At 39.2% G+C, this 19286-nt stretch overlaps 1 protein-coding gene across 10 annotated transcripts in view; it reads right to left on the reverse strand.

Moving 5' to 3' along the window:
- The window catches only part of DOCK3 (dedicator of cytokinesis 3), a 739703-nt gene that overhangs the window by 306109 nt on the left and 414308 nt on the right, over positions 1-19286 (reverse strand). For all 10 annotated transcript variants that reach the window (XM_054483639.1, XM_054483636.2, XM_054483638.2 and 7 more), the window contains exons 7-9: positions 18075-18159; positions 4182-4223; positions 3089-3243 (exon numbers count right to left, since the gene is read on the reverse strand). In XM_054483639.1, coding sequence (XP_054339614.1) covers positions 3089-3243; positions 4182-4223; positions 18075-18159 — 282 coding nt within the window. The remainder of the gene's footprint in view (positions 1-3088; positions 3244-4181; positions 4224-18074; positions 18160-19286) is intronic.

The following is a 19286-nucleotide window of genomic DNA, read 5'->3' on the forward strand; positions in this document are numbered from 1 at the left end:
ATTGCTACAAAGACAATAAAATACCTAGGAATACAACTTACAAGGGATATGAAGGACCTCTGCACGGAGAACTACAAACCACTGCTCAAGGAAATCAGAGAGGACACAAACAAATGGAAAAACATTCCATGCTCATGGATAGGAAGAATCAATATAATGAAAATGGCCATACTGCCTGAAGTAATTTATAGATTCAATGCTATCCCCATCAACTACTACTGACTTTCTTCACAGAATTAGAAAAAACTACTTTAAATTTCATATGGAACCAAAAAAGAGCCTGCATAGCCAAGACAATCCTAAGCAAAAAGAACCAAGCCAGAGGCATCATGCTATCTGACTTCAAACTATACTACAAGGCTACAGTAACCAAAACATTGTGTTACTGGTACCAAAACGGATATATAGACCAATGGAACAGAAGAGAGGCCTCAGAAATAACACCACACATCTACAATCATCTGATCTTTGACAAACTTAACACAAACAAGCAATGGGGAAATGATTCCCTATTTAATAAATGGTGTTGGGAAAACTGGCTAGCCATATGCAGAAAACTGCAACTGAACCCGTTCCTTACACCTTATACAAAAATTAACTCAAGATGGATTAAATTGCTGCCTGTTCTTTCCTCTGGAAGCTTCGTCCCAGAGGGGCAACTGCCAGATGCCAGCCAGAGCTCTCTTGTATAAGGTGTCTGTAGGCCCTTACTGGGAGGTGTCTCCCAGTCAGGATATATGGGGGTCAGGGACCCACTTGAGGAGGCAGTCTGACCCTTAGGAGAGCTCAAACGCTGTGCTAGGAGGTCCGCTGCTCTCTTCAGAGCTGTCAGGCAGGGACATTAAAGTCTGCTGAAGCTGCGCCCACAGCTGCTCCTTCCCCCAGGTGCTCTGTCCCAGGGAGATGGGGGTTTTATCTATAAGTCCCTGACTGGGGCTACTGCCTTTTTTTCAGAGATGCCCTGCCCAGAGAGGAGAAATCTGGCAGTCTGGCCACAGCAGCCTTACTGAGCTGCAGTGGGCTCCACCCAGTTCAAATTTCCCAGCGGCTTTGTTTACACCGTGAGCATAAAACCACCTACTCAAGCCTCAGTAATGGCAGACGTCCCTCCCCCAACCAAGCTCGAGCATCCCAGGACGATCTCAATCTGCTGCTGTGCCGGCAGTGAGAATTTCAAGCCAGTGAATCTTTTAGTTTGCTGGGCTCCATGGGAGTGGGACCTGCCGAGCCAGACCACTTGGCTCCCTGGCTTCAGCACCCCTTTCCAGGGGAGTGAACAGTTCTGTCTCACTGGCATTCCAGGTGCCAATGGGTTATGGAGAAAAAAAAAACTCCTGCAGCTAGTTCGGTGCCTGCTCAAACGGCTACCCAGTTTTGTGCTTGAAACCCAGGTCTCTGGTGGGTTAGGCACCAGAGGGAATCTCCTAGTCTGCGGGTTGCAAAGACCATGGGACAAGCGCAGTATCCGGGCCAGAGTGCACAGTTCGTCAGGCTCAGTACCTCATGGCTCCCCTTGGGTAGGGGAGAAAATTCCCCAACCCCTTGCACTTCCCAGGTGAGCAATGCCCCACCCTGCTTTGGCTTGCCCTCCATGGGCTGCACCCACTGTCCAACCAGTCCCAATGAGATGAGCCGGGTACCTCAGCTAAAATGCAGAAATCACCCGCCTTCTGCATCAATCTTGCTGGGAGCTGCAGACCAGAGCTGTTCCTATTCGCCTATTCGGCTATCTTGCCAACAATCCACCTTTTATTTATTTCATTTTATTTTATTATTATTTTTTTTTCAGATCGAGTCTCACACTGGCAGCTGGGCTATAGTGCAGTGGCACGATCCCAGCTCAGTGTCAGTGCAACCTCCACCTCCTGGGTTGAAGCAATTTTCCTGCCTCAGCCTCCTGAATAGCTGGGCTTACAGGAGCCCGCCACCACGCCCAGCTAACTTTTTGTATTTTTGGTAGAGATGGGGTTTCACTATGTTGGTCAGGCTGGTCTCAAACTCCTGACTTCGTGATTCCCCCTCCTCAGCCTCCCAAAGTGCTGGGATTACAGTCGTGAGCCACTGCTCCTGGGCCACAATAACAGAATAGTTTTATCTGTTTCATACATTGGACTTTTTCATAAAATTTAGCTTGAAGAAAGGATTTTTACACACACATACACACTGTCACACACACAAATAAAGTTTGCAAACATCTGGATAATAGGAAAAGAAGAGCAGCCAGAATCTATATCCACACAGCCCTGGCCTGTAGTCTTGCCTATGTGCAACAGTTTTAGCTTTCATCAATACCACTACTACCTTCTCTACAATAACTTTCCCAAGGGCACACACTAGGAGCCATTGGTGATAAGGAAAATTCACATGTCCTGATCAATGGGTGCATCATTTTATTCCTATGCCAAAGTAACGCAGAGTGTATTAATATTTTTGTCAAGATCAGAGGCACTGTGGGGCATGCAAATTAACTGTTTTTCTTTTGCATTCTGTTATAACTTCCATTTCTAATTTTCCCACATGTAATACAGAATTGGAAAAGTGAAAAATCTGCTTTCGAATTTTAAATACTAAAGCAAGTAAAAGCCATAAAGCACTCCTAACACAAGAAGTTCCCAAGCAATACAAAAGAAACTCAGAAGATGCTCTCCTTTCATGGGCTGCCCAGACAAGACACCATCAGCCCCCTTTTTCTGCAAACCCTCTCTTCCACGTGCAGCAGGCCAAGGCCCAGGGCTTCCTGCACTCTGGAACTGGGTGTCTGCTGCATTTGCTTGGTTCTATGTTTCTCCTATGCCTTTTCTGTGGTATTAAATAGATGCATCCTTTTCTCTCTGTGAGGTGGTGATAGCCAAGACTCAATTTTGAGTTTCTATGTGGAAAAAGTCATAAAAAAGGCAGCCACCCATGGTATGGTTTACATGACTTAAGGGCACACAGGGAATTGGGGCCAAAACTCCTAGCTAATGAGATGACGTTACTTTATCTTGTTTTGCCTCTTTTGTGCATCTGTCTTCTCTGATGGCCAGAGATGCCTATGACCCATACCATCCTAACATAAAACCTCACCAGAATTTCCAGTGACTCTCACCTGATCTGCTTGCCTTCCCTCATGTCATATAAGGAAAAGAAGACATCGGTATCTTCCCCAATAGTATTGTAAGTAAAACTCTTCAGGCTGAGGAAGAAGTGATGTGGCACTGGCATCCGACATGTTTCCCCATGACGTGGGCGCATTGTATCTACCTAATGAGGAAGAAAAAAACCCAGTGATTTTTATTTTAGTTATTTTTTATATTGATCATTAAAAAGTGGAAACTAAATTACAAACTCTTTTCACACTACTGAAGGAGATTATTTGAGAAACTGAAAATGTTTTCTCTGCTTGTAGAGGATGCTACATCAACAGACTTGGGTTGAGGTGGGCAAGCAAGCAGCTGGGAGGAGTAAACAGTGAAAGAAATATAGGGACAGTAATTCCAACTTACAGGGGAACTAAAAATCTCCACCAGGTGACAAATATCTTAATTCTCCAGGAAACCATTTTCTTTTTCCTTTTTTTTTTTTTTTTTTTTTGAGACAGAGTCTCACTCTGTCACCCAGACTGGAGTGCAGTAGCATGATCTCGGCTCACTGCACTGTTACTCCCAGGTTCAAGCAATTCTCCTCCCTCAGCCTCCTGAGTAGCTGGGATTACAGGCACCCACCATCATGCCCAGCTAATTTTTGTATTTTTAGTAGAGACAGGTTTCACCATGTTGACCAGGCTGGTCTCAAACTCCTGACTTCAGGTAATCTGCCTGCCTCGGCCTCCCAACGCGCTGGGATTACAGGCATGAGCCACCGCGCCCAGCCCAGAAAGTCATTTTAAGGAAATGCCATTATGACCCCAATCCGCTTGATTTACACTGTTACCTCATAATAGTTACCATTCTAAATAACATTTTTATTTTCTCCCAGACTGATTCATTTTAGTTTCAGTCTGCTTTAATTGTGCTTATACAAATCTGCACAGTAGAAGTAGAGTCTGGCCAAAACTGTTTAGAGGTCAAGGCTCCTCAGTAAAGACACCACACAGTCAAGAAGTCAGTGGTGTCTGTCATTTCCTGGTGTATTCATATGTTGTAATCTCTTAACAGAAAAAGTTGAGGGGAAAGGCTGGAAGACCCAGGAAAGCCGCTTACCTGGGATGTGCTTTGCTGTACACTCTGCCGGCTAGATAAATGCTATGGAAAGAAGGAAAGAAAAATAAACTCTACCGGGAAAGAAACTAAATTTTATTAAGAACTTTCTATATGCTGGGCAGTCTGCTATGCCTTTTATATTCATGACCTCATTTGATTCAGATAACTTTGTAAAATAAGTGTTATTCACATTTGGTGGAGACAACTAAGGCTTAGAGTAAGGACGTAATTTGCTGAAGGTCACATAGCAAGAAAGTGGCCAAATCCAGATTCAAACCTGAGCCCTTCCAGATCTGACTAACAGACAAGTCACAAGTGGGTGCCTGGTACTAAATTTTTGCTTTGCCACTGTCCTTTCCATATACTGCACCACTTTCTCAGCTGCCTGATCCAGCTTCTTCAGACTTTCCACAATGATGCCTTTAACAATAAAGGGCTCCCTCCCAAACACTTCCCCATGCTGTTCCTTTACTGCTGGCTGGCTGAAATTAGAAGAAGCAGATTCTAATTCAAGCTATGCCACTCAAAGACTGTGAAATTTCAGACAAATCACTTAATCTCTCCAGGAGACATTTTCCTGAACATAAAATTCAGGTAAGAGCCTGTATTATCTTCCTTACAAAGTTATTGTGAAGCTCAAATTACATAATGAGCATCACTATGATATAGAAGTTAGAGACCTAAGTGCAGAAGTGAGGATCCTAGGTTTTGAATTTTTTAAAAATGCTTAAATTGATACATAATATTTTAAAATATTTATGAAGTACATGTGATATTTTGATACATGCATACAATGTATAATGATCAAATCAGGGTATTTAGAATATTCATTGCCTCAAACATTTATCATTTCTTTCTGTTGGGAACATTTCAAATCTTCTCTTCTAGCTACTTTGAAATGTAGAATAAATTACTGTTAACTACACTCACCCCACTGTGCTATCAAACACTAGAACTTATTCCTTCTAACTAGATGTTTGTACTTGCTGAGCAACCTCTCTTCAACCCCACCACCCCACCATTCTCAACCTTTGGTAACCACTTTTCTATTCCCTATCTCCAAGAGATCCACATTTGTTTGTTTTTGTTTTTGTTTTTTAGCTCCTACATATGAGAGAACATGAGATATTTGTCTTTCTGTGCCTGGCTTATTTCATTTAACATATTGACCTGTAGTTCCATCCACGTTGCTACAAATGACAGGATTTCATTCTTTTTATGGCAGAATAGTATTCCATTGTGCATATATGCCACATTTTCTTCATCCTTTCATCTGTTAACAAACACTTAGATTAATTCTATATCTTGGCTAATGTGAACAGTACTGTAATAAACACAAAGGTGCTGGTGTCTCATTGATATACTGATTTTTCTTTCTTTTTGATAAATATCCAGTAGTAGGACTGCTGGATCAAATGGTGGTTCTGTTTTGTTTTTTGGGAAGTCTCATACTGTTTTCCATAGTGGCTGTACTAATTTACATTCCCACCAACAGTGTATAAGAGTTCTAAGTAGATCAGTATATCAGTTCTAAGAGATTTTTAGTAGTCTTTAGGTTTTTCTATATATAAGATTATGTCATCTACAAAGAGGGACAATTTGACTTCTACCTTTCCAATTTAGATGCCTTTTATTTCTTTCTCTTGCTTGATTGCTCTGGCTAGGACTTCAAGTACCATGTTGAATAGGAGAATTAAAAGTGGGTATCTTTGTCTTGTTCCAGTCTTAGAGGAAAGCATTTCAGCTTTTCCTCATTCAGTGTGATGTCAGCTGTGGATGTGTCATATACAGCTTTTATGCTGAGGTATTTTCCTTCTATCTCTAACTTGTTGAGAGTTTTTAACAGGAAAAGATGTTAAATTTTATCAAATGCTTTTTCTGTGCCTATTGAGATGATCATTTCGTTTTTGTCCTTCACTCTGTCAATGTGATGTATCACACTGATTGATTTGCACATGTTGAACGATGCTTGCATCACTAGGATAAATTCCATTTGATCATGGTTTATAATCTTTTTGACATGTTGCTGGATTCAATTTGCTAGTATTTTGCTGAGGATTTTTGTGTCTGTGTTTATTGTGTTCATCAAGGATACTGGTCCATATTTCGTTTTCTTGTGTCCTTATCTGACTTAGTATCAGTGTGATGTGTAATGCTGGTCTCGTAGAATGAGTTAGGATGAATTCTCTCTGCCTCAATTTTTTGGAACAGTTTGAGAAGAGCTTGTGTTACTTCTTCCTTATAAGTTTGGTAGAATTCAGCAGTAGAGCCATACAGTTCTGGGGTTTTCTTTGCTGAATGACTTTTTATTACTGATTTGATCTCTTTTCTTGTTACTGGTCTATTCAAGCATTTCATCATTTCTTCCTGATTCAATCTTGGTAGATTGTGTGTGTCCAGGAATTAATCCATTTCCTCTAGGTTTTCCAATATGTTTGCATATAATTGTTCACAGTAGTCTCTACTGATTCCTTGTAATTTTTTTTTTTTTTTCCGAGATAAGTCTCACTCTGTCGCCCAGGCTGGAGTGCAGTGGCAGAATCTTGGCTCACTGCAACCTCCACCTCCTGGGTTCAGGTGATTCTCCTGCCTCAGCCTCCTGAGTAGCTGGGATTACAGATGTGCGCCACCACGGCCGGCTAATTTTTGTATTTTTAGTAGACATGGGGTTTTGCCATGTTGGCCAGGCTGGTCTTGAACTCCTGACCTCAGGTGATCTAACTGCCTTGCCCTCCCAAAGTGCTGGGACTCCAGGAGTGAGCCACCATGCTGGCTGATCCTGTGTATTTCTGTGGCATCAGCCGTTAACATACCCTTTTTTGTTTCTGACTTTATTTTGAACTGTTGGGAATACCCTAAAATCTGGCCATAAACTGGCCCCAAAACTGGCCATAAACAAAATCTCTGCAGCACTGTGACATGTTCATTATGGCCATGATGCCCATGCTGGAAGGTTGTGGGTTTACTAGAATGAGGGCAAGGAACACCTGGCCCACCCAGGGTGGAAAACCACTTAAAGGCATTCTTATATCACAAACAATAGCATGAGCAATCTGTGCCTTAAGGACATGTTCCTGCTGCAGATAACTAGCCAAACCCATCCCTTTATTTTGGCCCATCCCTTTGTTTCCCATAAGGAATACTTTTAGTTAATCTATAATCTATAGAAACAATGCTTATCACTGGCTTGCTGTTAATAAATACATGGGTAAATCTCTGTTCGAGGCTCTCAGCTCTGAAGGCTGTGAGACTCCTGATTTCCCACTCCACACCTCTATATTTCTGTGTGTGTGTCTTTAATTCCTCTAGCGCCACTGGGTTAGGGTCTCGCTGACTGAACCGGTCTCAGCATGGACCTTCTTTTTTCTCAATTAGTCTAGTTGTTTATTGATTTTATCTTTTCAGAAAACCAACTTTTTGTTTCGCTGATCCTTTGTATTTTTTTTTTTCAGCTCTATTTTGTTTAGTTCTGCTCTGATCTTTATTATTTATTTCTACTAACTTTAGGTTTAGTTTGTTTTTCCTTTTTTGGGGTCCTTAAGGCACACCATTAGCTTGTTTATTTGAAATCTTTCCAATTTTTATGTAGGCATTTATTGCTGTAAACTTCCCTCTTAGTACTGCTTTTGCCATATCTCACAGAATTCGGATATGTTGTGTTTCCATTTTCACTTGTTTCAGGCAAGTTTTTAATTTCCTTTTTAATTTGTTCATTGACTCATTGCTCATTCAGGAGCATGCTGTTTAATTTCCACGTGTTTATACAGTTTACAAAGTTCGTCTTTTTATTATTTCTAGTTTTATTTCCCTGCGGTCTGAGAAGATACTTGACATGATTTTGATTTTTCAAAATTTGTTGAGACTTGTTTGCGGCCTAATATGTGCTGTATACTGGAGTATGTTCCATGTGCTGATGAGAAAAATATGTGCTCTATACTGTTGAATGAAATATTTTGTAATGTCTGTTAAGTACATTTGTTCCATAGAACAGAGTAAGTCTGATGTTTGTTGACTTTCTGTCTCATCTGTCCAGTACTGAAAGTGTAATGCTGAAGTCCCCAACTATTAATGCATTGGGGTCTGTTGAACTCTTTTGCTCTGATAGTATTTGCTTATATATCTGGGTGCTCTGGTATTGGATGCACATATATTTACAACTGTTATATCCTCTTGCTGAATTGATCCCTTTATCATTACATAATGACCTTCTTTATCTATTTTTATGTTGTTTGATGTAAAGTCCATTTTCTCTGATATAAGTATAGCTATTATTGCATGCTTTAGGTTTCTATTTGCATGGAATTTTTTTTTCCATCCCTTCACTTTCAGTCTATGTGTGTCATTATAGGTAAACTGAGTTTCTTGTAGAGAACATATAGTTGGGTCTTGATTTTTAAAATCAATTCAGCCAGTCTATATTTTTTAATTGGAGAATTTAAACAGTTCACATTCAAGGTTGTTAGTAACAGGTAAGGACTCATTCCTGTTGTTTTGTTAATTATTTTGTGATTGTTTAATACATTCTTCATTTCTTTCTTCCTTGTTTATTGTTTGCCTTTAAGATTTGGTGGTTTTTTTATGATGGTAATGTTTAACTCTTTTCTCATTTGTGTATGTAAGCTACAAGTAAGCTTTATACTTTTGTGTGTTTTCATGATGGTAGACATTGTCCTTTCACTTCCAGATATAGAAATCCCTTAAACATTTCTTGTAGGACTGGTCTAGTGGTGATGAATTCCCTCAGTTTTTGCTTGTCTATGAAAGATTTTATGTAACCTCCATTTAAGGATAGCTTTGTTCGGTATAGTATTCTTGGCTGACAATTCCCCTCATGCCCCCACCAATCCCTTACCCCAGAACTTTGCATCGGTCATCCCATTCTCTCTTGGTCTAGAAGGTTTCCGCTGAGAAATGTGCCGTTAGTCTGGTGGAGATTCCCTTATATGCGACATGATGCTTTTAACTGTTTTTAGAATTATTTGTCTTTGATTTTTAATAGTTTGATTATATATATATATATATATACCTTTAAAATCTTATTAGATTACATCTATTTGGGGATATTTGAGCTTTCTGTATTTGGATGTCTTTATCTCTTGCAAGACTTGTGAAGTTTTCAGCTATTATCTCATTAGCAGGTTTTCTATATCTTTGCCCATGCCTTCTTCTTGTGAAACTGCCAAAATTTGAATATTTATTTGCTTCTGGTATCCTGTATGTCACATAAGCTTTCTTCACTCTTTTTTCATCAGATTAATGTCAAAAAACCTGTCTTCAGATTCAGAAACTCTTTTATTTATTTATTTATTTATTTATTTATTTATTTATTTATTTGAGATGGAGTCTCACTCTGTCACCCAGGCTGGAGTGCAGTGGTGTGATCTTGGCTCACTGTAACCTTCGCCTCCTGGGTTCAAGTGATTCTCCTGCCTCAGTCTCCCAAGTAGCTGGGCCTACAGGTGCACATCACCATGCCTGGTTAATTTTTTCTATTTTTAGTAGAGACAAGGTTTCACCATGTTGGTCAGGCTGGTCCCGAACTCTTGGCCTCAGGTGATCCACCTGCCTTGGCCTCCTAAAGTGCTGGGATTATAGCCATGAGCCACTGCGCTTGGCCAGAAAGTCTTTCTTTTGCTTGATTTCATCTATTGTTGAAGCTCTTGATTGTATTTTTTATTTCATTCACTAAAGCCTCAGTTCTAGCATTCCTGTTTGGTTCCTTTCTATGATGCATATCTCTTTGTTAAACTCAGCTCATGAATTGCTTTTCTGATTTTTTATTGTTTATCTGTGTTCACTTGTATCTTACTGAGCTGCTTTAATCTTATTTTGAATTATTTTTCAGGGATTTCATAAATTTTCTTTTCTATGGGATCTGTTACTAGAGAATTATTGTCTTTGTTTGGAAGTATCATATATCTTTGCTTTTTTATGTTTCTTGTGTCCTTACACTGATACGTGGACATCCAGTGTAACAGCTGCTTGTTCTAATTTTATAGATTGGTTTACATAGGGAAAGACTTTTTCCTATAGATGTATATTTAGTGTTAGGTAGGGTGCTTTGGATTTGATTCTAGGTGAGTGCAGTAGCAGACTCTCCATATGATTTCTTCAGCTATAATCAGTGTCAGTGGTGTTTGTGAGTTCTGTAGTGACTTGGACTGTGGTTGTTAGTAGAGGCTGTGCTGAGGCTTAGCTAGGAACAAGAAGGTCAGATGGGCTGGTCCTCAGGTCCGCAGGTGGTATATGTGGGACCCCATGGTGGAAGGTCAGTCCTTGGGCCTCCAGGCAGCATGCTTGGGTGCTAGTGATAATGATCAAGTGGGTACTCAGGCCCCGAGGTGGTACACATGGCACTGGCAATGGCAGTAGCAGTGGTGTGCCACCTCTCAGGTCCCTTAGTACACAGGCAACAGCTAGGGCAGCTTCACCAGGCTGATCACCCTGGATGGCACATGGGGACAACAGCTGTGGGTAGGATAGGTCTGTCCTCTGGCCCCCAGGTGGTAAACACAGGTGCTGGTGGCAGGAGGAATGCTAGTCAATACCCAGGTCCTGGAAGGTATGTGTGGGTACTGGTGGTGACAGGTGAGTTCCTTGGACTATGCACTTATGTGCCCATGGCAGTGTATGGGGCAGATCGGTCCTCAGGTCCCGGGACAATGCACACAGGTGAACCAGTCCCCCAGGCCTCTTGAATGTGTTGAATGTGTGTGCAGGTATGCAGTGGCTCTGCCACTGGAGGGAGCAGGGTTGCTATCAGTGGCAGTAGCCCCAGATATGCAGCTCTCAGGCTCTGGGGAGCATAAGTTTTAGCTTTCTTTGCCATGGGGGCAGTCTCCTAGGTGCACTGCACCACTCATTCCCCAGGGTGTAAGTCACTGTGTGGGCTAAAGCGCTGGAGACCCAGGAACAATGCTGGGTCCAGTATGTATTGTGATGCTGCAGCCCTCTGAATGGACATAGGGGGATGTCAGCAGGGCTCCAGGGATGTGGAGATTCAGGTGTGCTGGACCCAAGGGTAGAAAAATGCAGTCTGGTGGGAGCTAGGCTCTCAAAATGACACCGTGCTGTGGTGTCTCTGTGGTACCTCTGTGGAATCTCAGAGGTAGTGTGAGGCCCAGCCCAAACTCTCTCTCTGGAACAATGCCTTTTCTCCACAATGGGGAGTTCCTTCTAGCTCCAAGCTTATCCTGGATGGGCTGGCTGCTTTGCTTCCCTCTCCTTCCATGACTCTGAAGTTTCTTGTCACTTCCCTGATGAACTCCAGTATTCTGTCTTAGATGCTCTACTCAATATGTAGTTACTCACTGAATAGAAGGCAAGTACCAGGTGCCTCTACTCAGCCATCTTGATGCCACCCCCTGCAACCCTCTAGTTTTGAATTTTTTTTTTTTTTTTGAGACAGTCTTGCTCTGTCGCCCAGGCTAGATTCCAGTGGCGTGATCTAGGCTCACTGCAAGCTCCGCCTCCCAGGTTCACGCCATTCTCCTGCCTCAGCCTCCTGAGTAGCTGGGACTACAGGTGCCCACCACCACACCCAGCTAATTTTTTTTGTATTTTTAGTAGAGACGGAGTTTCACCGTGTTAGCCAGGATGGTCTCGATCTCCTGACCTCGTGATCTGACCGCCTTGGCCTCTCAAAGTGCTAGGATTACAGGCGTGAGCCACCATGACCAGCCCAGTTTTGAATCTTGAGTCACACGTATATCTGTGTATTCATCATCTGAAAAGTGAGTATAAAATTTTATGCCTAACTCAACCTCACAGAGTTTGAGCAGACTGACTCAGCATATTACCTATCATACTGTAAGTGGCTGATAATTATTATGCACAATTGGTATATTAGTAGTATAATTGTTATTCTATTATTATATATTCTATATATAATTATTCTATTATTATATATTCTATATAGAGAGAATATTATATTTTCTATTATTATATAATTCTGTTATTATAGAAAGTCATACACATTTAGAAGTAAACCCTGGCCAGGAATAATGGTGAATTTACAAATGTTCAGTGCCTGGTGTTGGTAAACTCAACAATGAGAGATTTCATCCTGGTTCCTTTTGGACCCTAGAGGTATGGTACCACACTCATTTGTTGAATTGCTCCACATCACATGGGTAAGAAGAATGGTTGTGGCAGTGGAAGTTTCCATTTCTTTTCCAAACACATATATTTAACCCTATATAAAAGAGAAGTACAATTAAATATTAATTTAAATGTGTCTGACCAGCTATATTTGCTTACTACTAAATATCCATGTGTATATTAGCAATATTAACCAATTATTATTGAGTATTAATGTTCATTCATGGAAATATATGTCCCCATGATATATATGAAATACAAAAAATCAAGTCTCCACCAGCTGGGCAAAACATCATATAGAATGTATATGCACAAAAGAAAAATTCACATATAAAATAGGTTTTAAAAAAGTTAAAAAAAAAAAATCAAGCATTCAAAAACAAATCAGGTTTTCTGTGGTTTACTGACCATATCTCACTGGAAGGTTACTAGACTAAAATAAATTCTGTTGTTTTATTTTATATCCAGGAGCTACACTAAGCCATTTTTCTCAAGTAGATTTACTGTTAACCAATCAAAAGGACTACCAATCTTGGTAGTCATAAATTTTCAATTAGAACTATTTACAGAAGGAGTTTATGAAGCAGCTAATTTCAGTATGAAACATCCCTGTTGACAATAATAAGTCATTTTTTTATTTCAGTCATTAAATTTTGAGAGAATGATTTAGTCTGAAAGCACACCACATGGACAGCCAGAGAAAGGCATCGGAACTGGCATTCTGGAACCTCTTTCAGGGCACTCTTGTCAACCAGACTTCAGCTGGTCAGCCAATACCTCCCTTTTCAGTGTAATCATCACCTCTATTAGGGTTGTAATGCATTGTTTCCATGTTTGCTACGTAACTCTAGACTTTGCACTTCCAGGGAGCAAAACACTGTCTTATTTATCTTTATACTATAAGTACCTAGCAATGTATATCAAAAATATAAATTAATTAAGAAATACATGGAACACATTACTGCCTCTGCCAGTTTTTCTCCAGTAGAGAAATCATTTTCAGCCCTGTAAAGTCTCTTGTTCATTTAGTCTACAAAAGTCTAGCAATATGGAAAGAAACTATGCAGCTTTGGATATGCTAACCAACTGAATAACAAAATTAATTGCCTGCTATATAGGTTGGGGATTGTGTTAAATATTGTGAGTCCTACAAGGAAATATAAGGCATATCTAGTCAGAATCTATGAAAGGATAAAGCATATAAAATTACTGATTTTTAGTAAATAATCTGACTGATTTATTCAAGAAATGAATGTATAAACATTGAGCTATTAAAAATATTAATTGACACAAGAAGACAACGGGCAAACACAAATCCCAATACATGATAACATGGATGGATAATAATGAAGCAGGGGGCTATAATGCGAGCATTCTGTTAGATCTTGCCACAGTTTAGAAACTCTCATATTATGTAATTTTTGAGTGTCACATTTCACAAAGATGCATGGTTAAGATGAACACAAATAGTTTGTGGTGCCTTTTGAAATACTTTATATTTTCGCAGCACCAATTCTCTATTGTTTAAAATGGATTTAGAGTTGTTATGATGCAGAATTGAAGAGCACTAAGTACTTCCTCTGGTTTTCATCATAAAGAATGCAAAATCCTGCTAAGTATGGTGCCTCATGCCTGTAATCCCAGCATTTTGGGAGGCCAAGGTAGAAGGACCACTTGAGCCCAGGAGTTGAAGACTAGCCTGGGCAACATGGCGAAATCTCATCTCTACCAAAATAATAAAAATAATAATAATAATAAAATAAAAATTAGCTGAGTGTGGTGGCACACACCTGTACTCCCAGCTACTTGGGAGGTTAAGGTGGGAAGGTTGCTGGAGCCCAGGAGGTGGTTGTTGCAGTGAGCCCAGATCACACCACTGCACTCCAGCCATGGCAACAAAGACAGACTCTGTCTCAAAACAAACAAAATAAAACAAACAAACAAAAGGAATGCAAAATCCCACTGTGTATTTAAAGAGACTCTTATCAACCATTATCATTCAACATTTGCATGGAGGCTTCATTTTTTATTAAAAAAAATGCTATGAGTGCAAACTTTTAAGTATAATCTTATTCATACAGTATTTTTTCCCTAAAATCAATGACAAGGAGTATTATAATCAGAAAGTTTCATATAAAGTCTTCATCACTTCCAGTAATAGATTTACATGTTAACACAAAATCTAAAAGGATATTCTTTTGAATCTTGAACTTTTAAGATTTAACCAAAACATTTACTGTGCAATTTAACATATAAATCCTAAGTGGTTTTTAATAAATGTGTGGACTCTTATAATTGTTTTTTATCATATCTAATTGTATGAAAAAGCAAATACATGAGATAAAAAGACAGGAAATTTAGCAGAAAATGAAATAAAGAGGGCTTTCATTGTGTCAGAATCCCTTTCCTGGATAACACACAGTAGACCTTTTTATTTACTCCTTCATTTTAGAAGGAATAACTTACTCTTCAGTAGTTTCCTGAAAAGGAGTTAAAGAGCATTGTTATTATTGTTGTTTTGAGACTCTGAGTAACCAAAATTCTCTTTAGGCTACTCTCCCACTTGATTTATAATGTGGCTGAGTAAATATAGAATTCTGGGTTGAATGTTATATTCCCTCAGAATTTTGAAGGTAATGCTCTTATTTCTAATTTTTAATGCTGCTACTAGGAAGCCAAATGTTTTTCCTACAACAAATCCTTTGTATGTGATCCATTTTGTTCTTTGGAAGTTTTAAGCTCATCTCCATCTCTAGTGAGCTGAAATTTCATAATTATGTTGGGCTCTTTAAATCTGGAGACTCATATCCATGTTCTGAGAAAGTTTTTAATATGATTCCTTCAGTAATTTTCTTTCTTTGTTTCTTTATTCTTTCTTCTGAATACTGGGCTTCCTGAATTGAACCTCTAAACTTTTAAACGTTTTCTCTCCTACTGTTACTTTATTTTGTTGCTGTTCTGTTTTCAGGGAGATTTTTCTCTATTTTCTAACCTTTATTCCAAGTGTATTCCAGTAATCTGCTTTTTAATTTTGTAAAGCTCTTTGGATTGTTGTACTTTATTTCCTAATTGTTTCTTAATTTCTCTCTGCAGACAGCAATCACCATTTTCTTCTGTTGGGCTGTCTCTTCCAAGTTGCTTCCATATGTTGTTCATCTTGGTCTCTCTCTCTGTTTCTTTCTCTCTCTCTGTCTCTCTCTTTTTTCAAGATTCAGATTTGTTGTATGGATATTGCAAAATTGTGAGGTCTGGGCTTCTAAGTGTACCCATCACCCAAATAGTGGACATTATGTGACATCTTTGTCTATTGATGTTTGGTTGTCTGGAAGTGCTGTATGGCCACTGGGTTTCACTGTATGAAGGTCTGGGCAAGGAGGTGGTTATCTAATTCAATCCTACAGCCTTATATACCATATGTAATATGATGGCTCTAAAACTTTTATCTGAACTTCACTTATGAGCTCTAGACTTTCAGCATCTCTGGTGGGATGTCTAAAAGGCATCTCAAATGTGAAAAGAAAATCAGAACTATAGATCCTTACTGCTTCACTCTCCAAACTGCTTCTTCCACAAGCTTTCCCATTTCACTTTTATATAATTAGGCAGGTCAAAAACACAGGTGTAATTCTTTTCTGACCTTTCTCTTTCTTGTATACACATATGGCAATTTAATCTATCTACAACTATGGTTCTAATTTCAAAATATATTCAGAATCCAACAACTTCTTACTAGTTTCACTCTTCCAGCTCTAGCTCAAGCTACTGAAATTAAGATCTCCTGCTTGAATGACTCTTCTCTACTTCTATTCTTGCCCCACTCCAATCCTTTTCCACACAGCAAGCAAAGGCATCTTTTAAAAATGTAAGGCTGATCATGTGATTCTCCTGTTCAATTTACCTTCACAAGCTTACTGTCACACTAAGAATAAAATCCAAAACCTTTACCAAGAAAACAGCATCCTCCAAGCCAGTATTCCAAGGGGAATTCTTAGTTTCAAACTCTCATTCTCTCTTCACTTTCCATATCTGATTGATCATCAAAATTTATCAATTTTAATTCCAAACATCTACATTCTTATTGTATTTCTTGTCCATTGCTGTCTAGCCATTTTTCTTACCTGAATCACTACTGTGGGTCTCTTTCCTCCCTCATTCCAGTCTTCTGCATTTTATATTCTCTCTAGACAGAGTCAATGTTTGAAACCAGTATCTGCTTATGTCACTCTCATGCTTCTTTCAGACTACTGGATAGACTCTAATTTGAGAAATACAAAGCTCTTCATGGTCTGACTTTTGCCTCCTTCTTGGCCTCACTCCCACTCACTAACATGAGTTAGTGGTACTCTATGCCAAAGTTATGAAATGTCTTATAGTTTCCTGGAACTGCCACTTCCATATGCTGTGTGCCTTTTGGGAATGTCTTTCCTTCTCTTTTTCTACTCCCAGGAAACCAGCCACTACCTCTAAGAGCATCATTGTATACTTAAATTATGCTACACAGCACATATATGCAGCACACGTATGGCAACTGTTTGACTGTGGTCTATTGATTCCATTAGAGTAGAGTTTCTAACATAGGATCCATCCATGAGCTTCAGAGCAAGCATCAGGAGAAACTATCCATCAATTCTCTAAAACTGATTATAAAACTTTGTATGCAAAGCATACTTGCATTATCCTGGGAGAAAGTTTCACCTGATCTCCTATGACCCAAAAGGGATTAGGAACCAATACCCTAGATAGTGAGATTCTTTAGGGAATAGATAAGTCTTGTTCATACTTTTTGTTTTTTAAATAGATGGGTCTCACTATGTTGTCCAAGCTGCTCTCAAAATCCTGAGCTCAAGCGATCCTATCACTTCAGCCTTCCAAGTAGCTGGCTGTACCTACAGGTGCATGCCACCACATCCAGCTATCTTTAATCTCTATATCTCACACTTATCAACCTATTGTACTGCATACAGCATAGTTAAAGCAACTGAACACAATTGCTTGGGTAGGCTAGTAAGTACACACAAACAAATGTGCAGAAGCAATTGATACGTTATTTGCATATTACTTAGGCAAATTTCCTTAGGTCCTTGTCCAGGCAACATACTTGGTACCCTCTAAGCTCCCTAAAAATATTACAGTTTATTAAACAGACTCTAAAACTTACAAAACTCACCAATATATACTCATCAAATACATACTCTTCAAAATGAGTTTTTATCCAGTCTGTTAGTCTAAGCATAACTGTCACCACCTAAGGTTCTTCTATTTATTTTACTTTAAAATATTGTACCCTTCATTTATTTACTTTGCATCTAGACTATAAAACGTAATCTTGATTAGTCGACCCAACAGATTTTTATAATAACCAACAGATAGCTAAGAATCTATCAGGCTCTGTCTCTCTAGAAAGACTAGTACATTATTTCCAGGCTTAATTTCTATATTACCTAATAATTGGCTCTTTCCAGCTTTAACTACTTTCTCTTTTAAAGAGGTGAGAGGAAAGAGACATAACTTTAGTTACGCTGCAGGCTGAAGGAGCTCTGGTTCACCAAGAAAGTCAACAAAGAAGTAACACCTAGATAATCTGGTAAGCCCAGTATCTGTAGTTTACTACAGTGGAATCCTATTTGGAAAGCTAGTGTGACAGATATGGCCAGAATAAGAAATATCACTTAAATACACTGAGAAAGAGGCAAAAAAAAATTTAGCAATGTTGTTTCATAACATTAGAGAAAATAAACAAAAGAGAAAAAATGAGGTATGCAGGAACAAGCTACCTCATGTTAGATTTCTTACCATCTTATAGAGATCTGAGACACTAATCTGGTCCGAGTCCACTACTTCGAAGTCCTTCCGAGGCACCAGGTCCAGGCCCAAATGTCTAGTAAAGAGAAAGACCACACTCAGCATGCCATGTACTCAGATTACTTATCTCTCTTTATGTGCCTGGGAACCCATACCTACCACATTTTGTGGACAGAGGATCAGACACTGTCCTAGCAGGAACATGTGTCTATACAGCAACATCTAATTCTGTTCACTTCTGGGTAAATGAGGCTAGGGATTTAAGGTTGACACAATTCCAGTTCAGGCAGTTCCACTCATGAAGGTAAAAAGGTTTCATTCAGTATTACATTATATCAGCATGCTTGAGTTCATTAAGGACAGGTTTTCTTTAGATCATTAATAAGTCATGTTTATTTTTCTATTTCTCCCCATCTGACAGCTATGCTCAAGGTTTAGTTATGCATTAGTTTCATTAGGATGAAAAAAATCTTCAGGGTGTAATTCAAAGTCAAACACATAAAATTCACCTCTTAAAAGTTACTAAATGCAAAGAGATGTATCTTTTTCTCTTTATTCATTTATTTTATTTTTTATTTTTAACTTCTGGGGTACATGTGCAGGATGTGCAGGTTTGTTACATAGGATGTGCAGGTTTGTTACACAGGTGAACGTGTGCCATGGTGGTTTGCTGCACCTCACAACCCACCACCTAGAAATTAAGCCCAGAATGTATTAGCTATTTTTCCTAATTCTCTCCCTCCCCTCACCACACCCCCAGATAGGCCCCAATGTGTGTTGTTCCCTTCCCTGTGTCCATGTGTTCAAAGAGATGTATAATTTGGCTGAGTTTCATCTCATTTTCAATTTAACTAATACTGATACTGGTAAACACCTAGATATGTATTAGCACCAACATTTTAAGAAACATTAGATAAAAGTTTAACCAACAAATATTACTACTCAAGACAACAGTATTTGGAGGATCTTTGGGGGCAGTAAGAAGAAGTGATGGTAATGGCAGTATTAGGCAGTGGAAATAACTCCGGACACAGTCAACACTTGGGTTCAAAATGGTATGTAATTTATGGTCAATAAATGTTAGCTCTTTTCTTGCACTCTAAGACAACAGCTCTAAACCAGGAATTCAATGGAGTTTATAGGGTTGTAGACCTCTGAAATTGCTTATGACACGGGATGAGTTTGTGTGTGTGTTCATTATAA

The sequence above is a fragment of the Pongo pygmaeus genome, chromosome 2, assembly GCF_028885625.2.
Source record: "Pongo pygmaeus isolate AG05252 chromosome 2, NHGRI_mPonPyg2-v2.0_pri, whole genome shotgun sequence".
In the NCBI taxonomy this organism is placed as follows: Eukaryota; Metazoa; Chordata; class Mammalia; order Primates; family Hominidae; genus Pongo; species Pongo pygmaeus.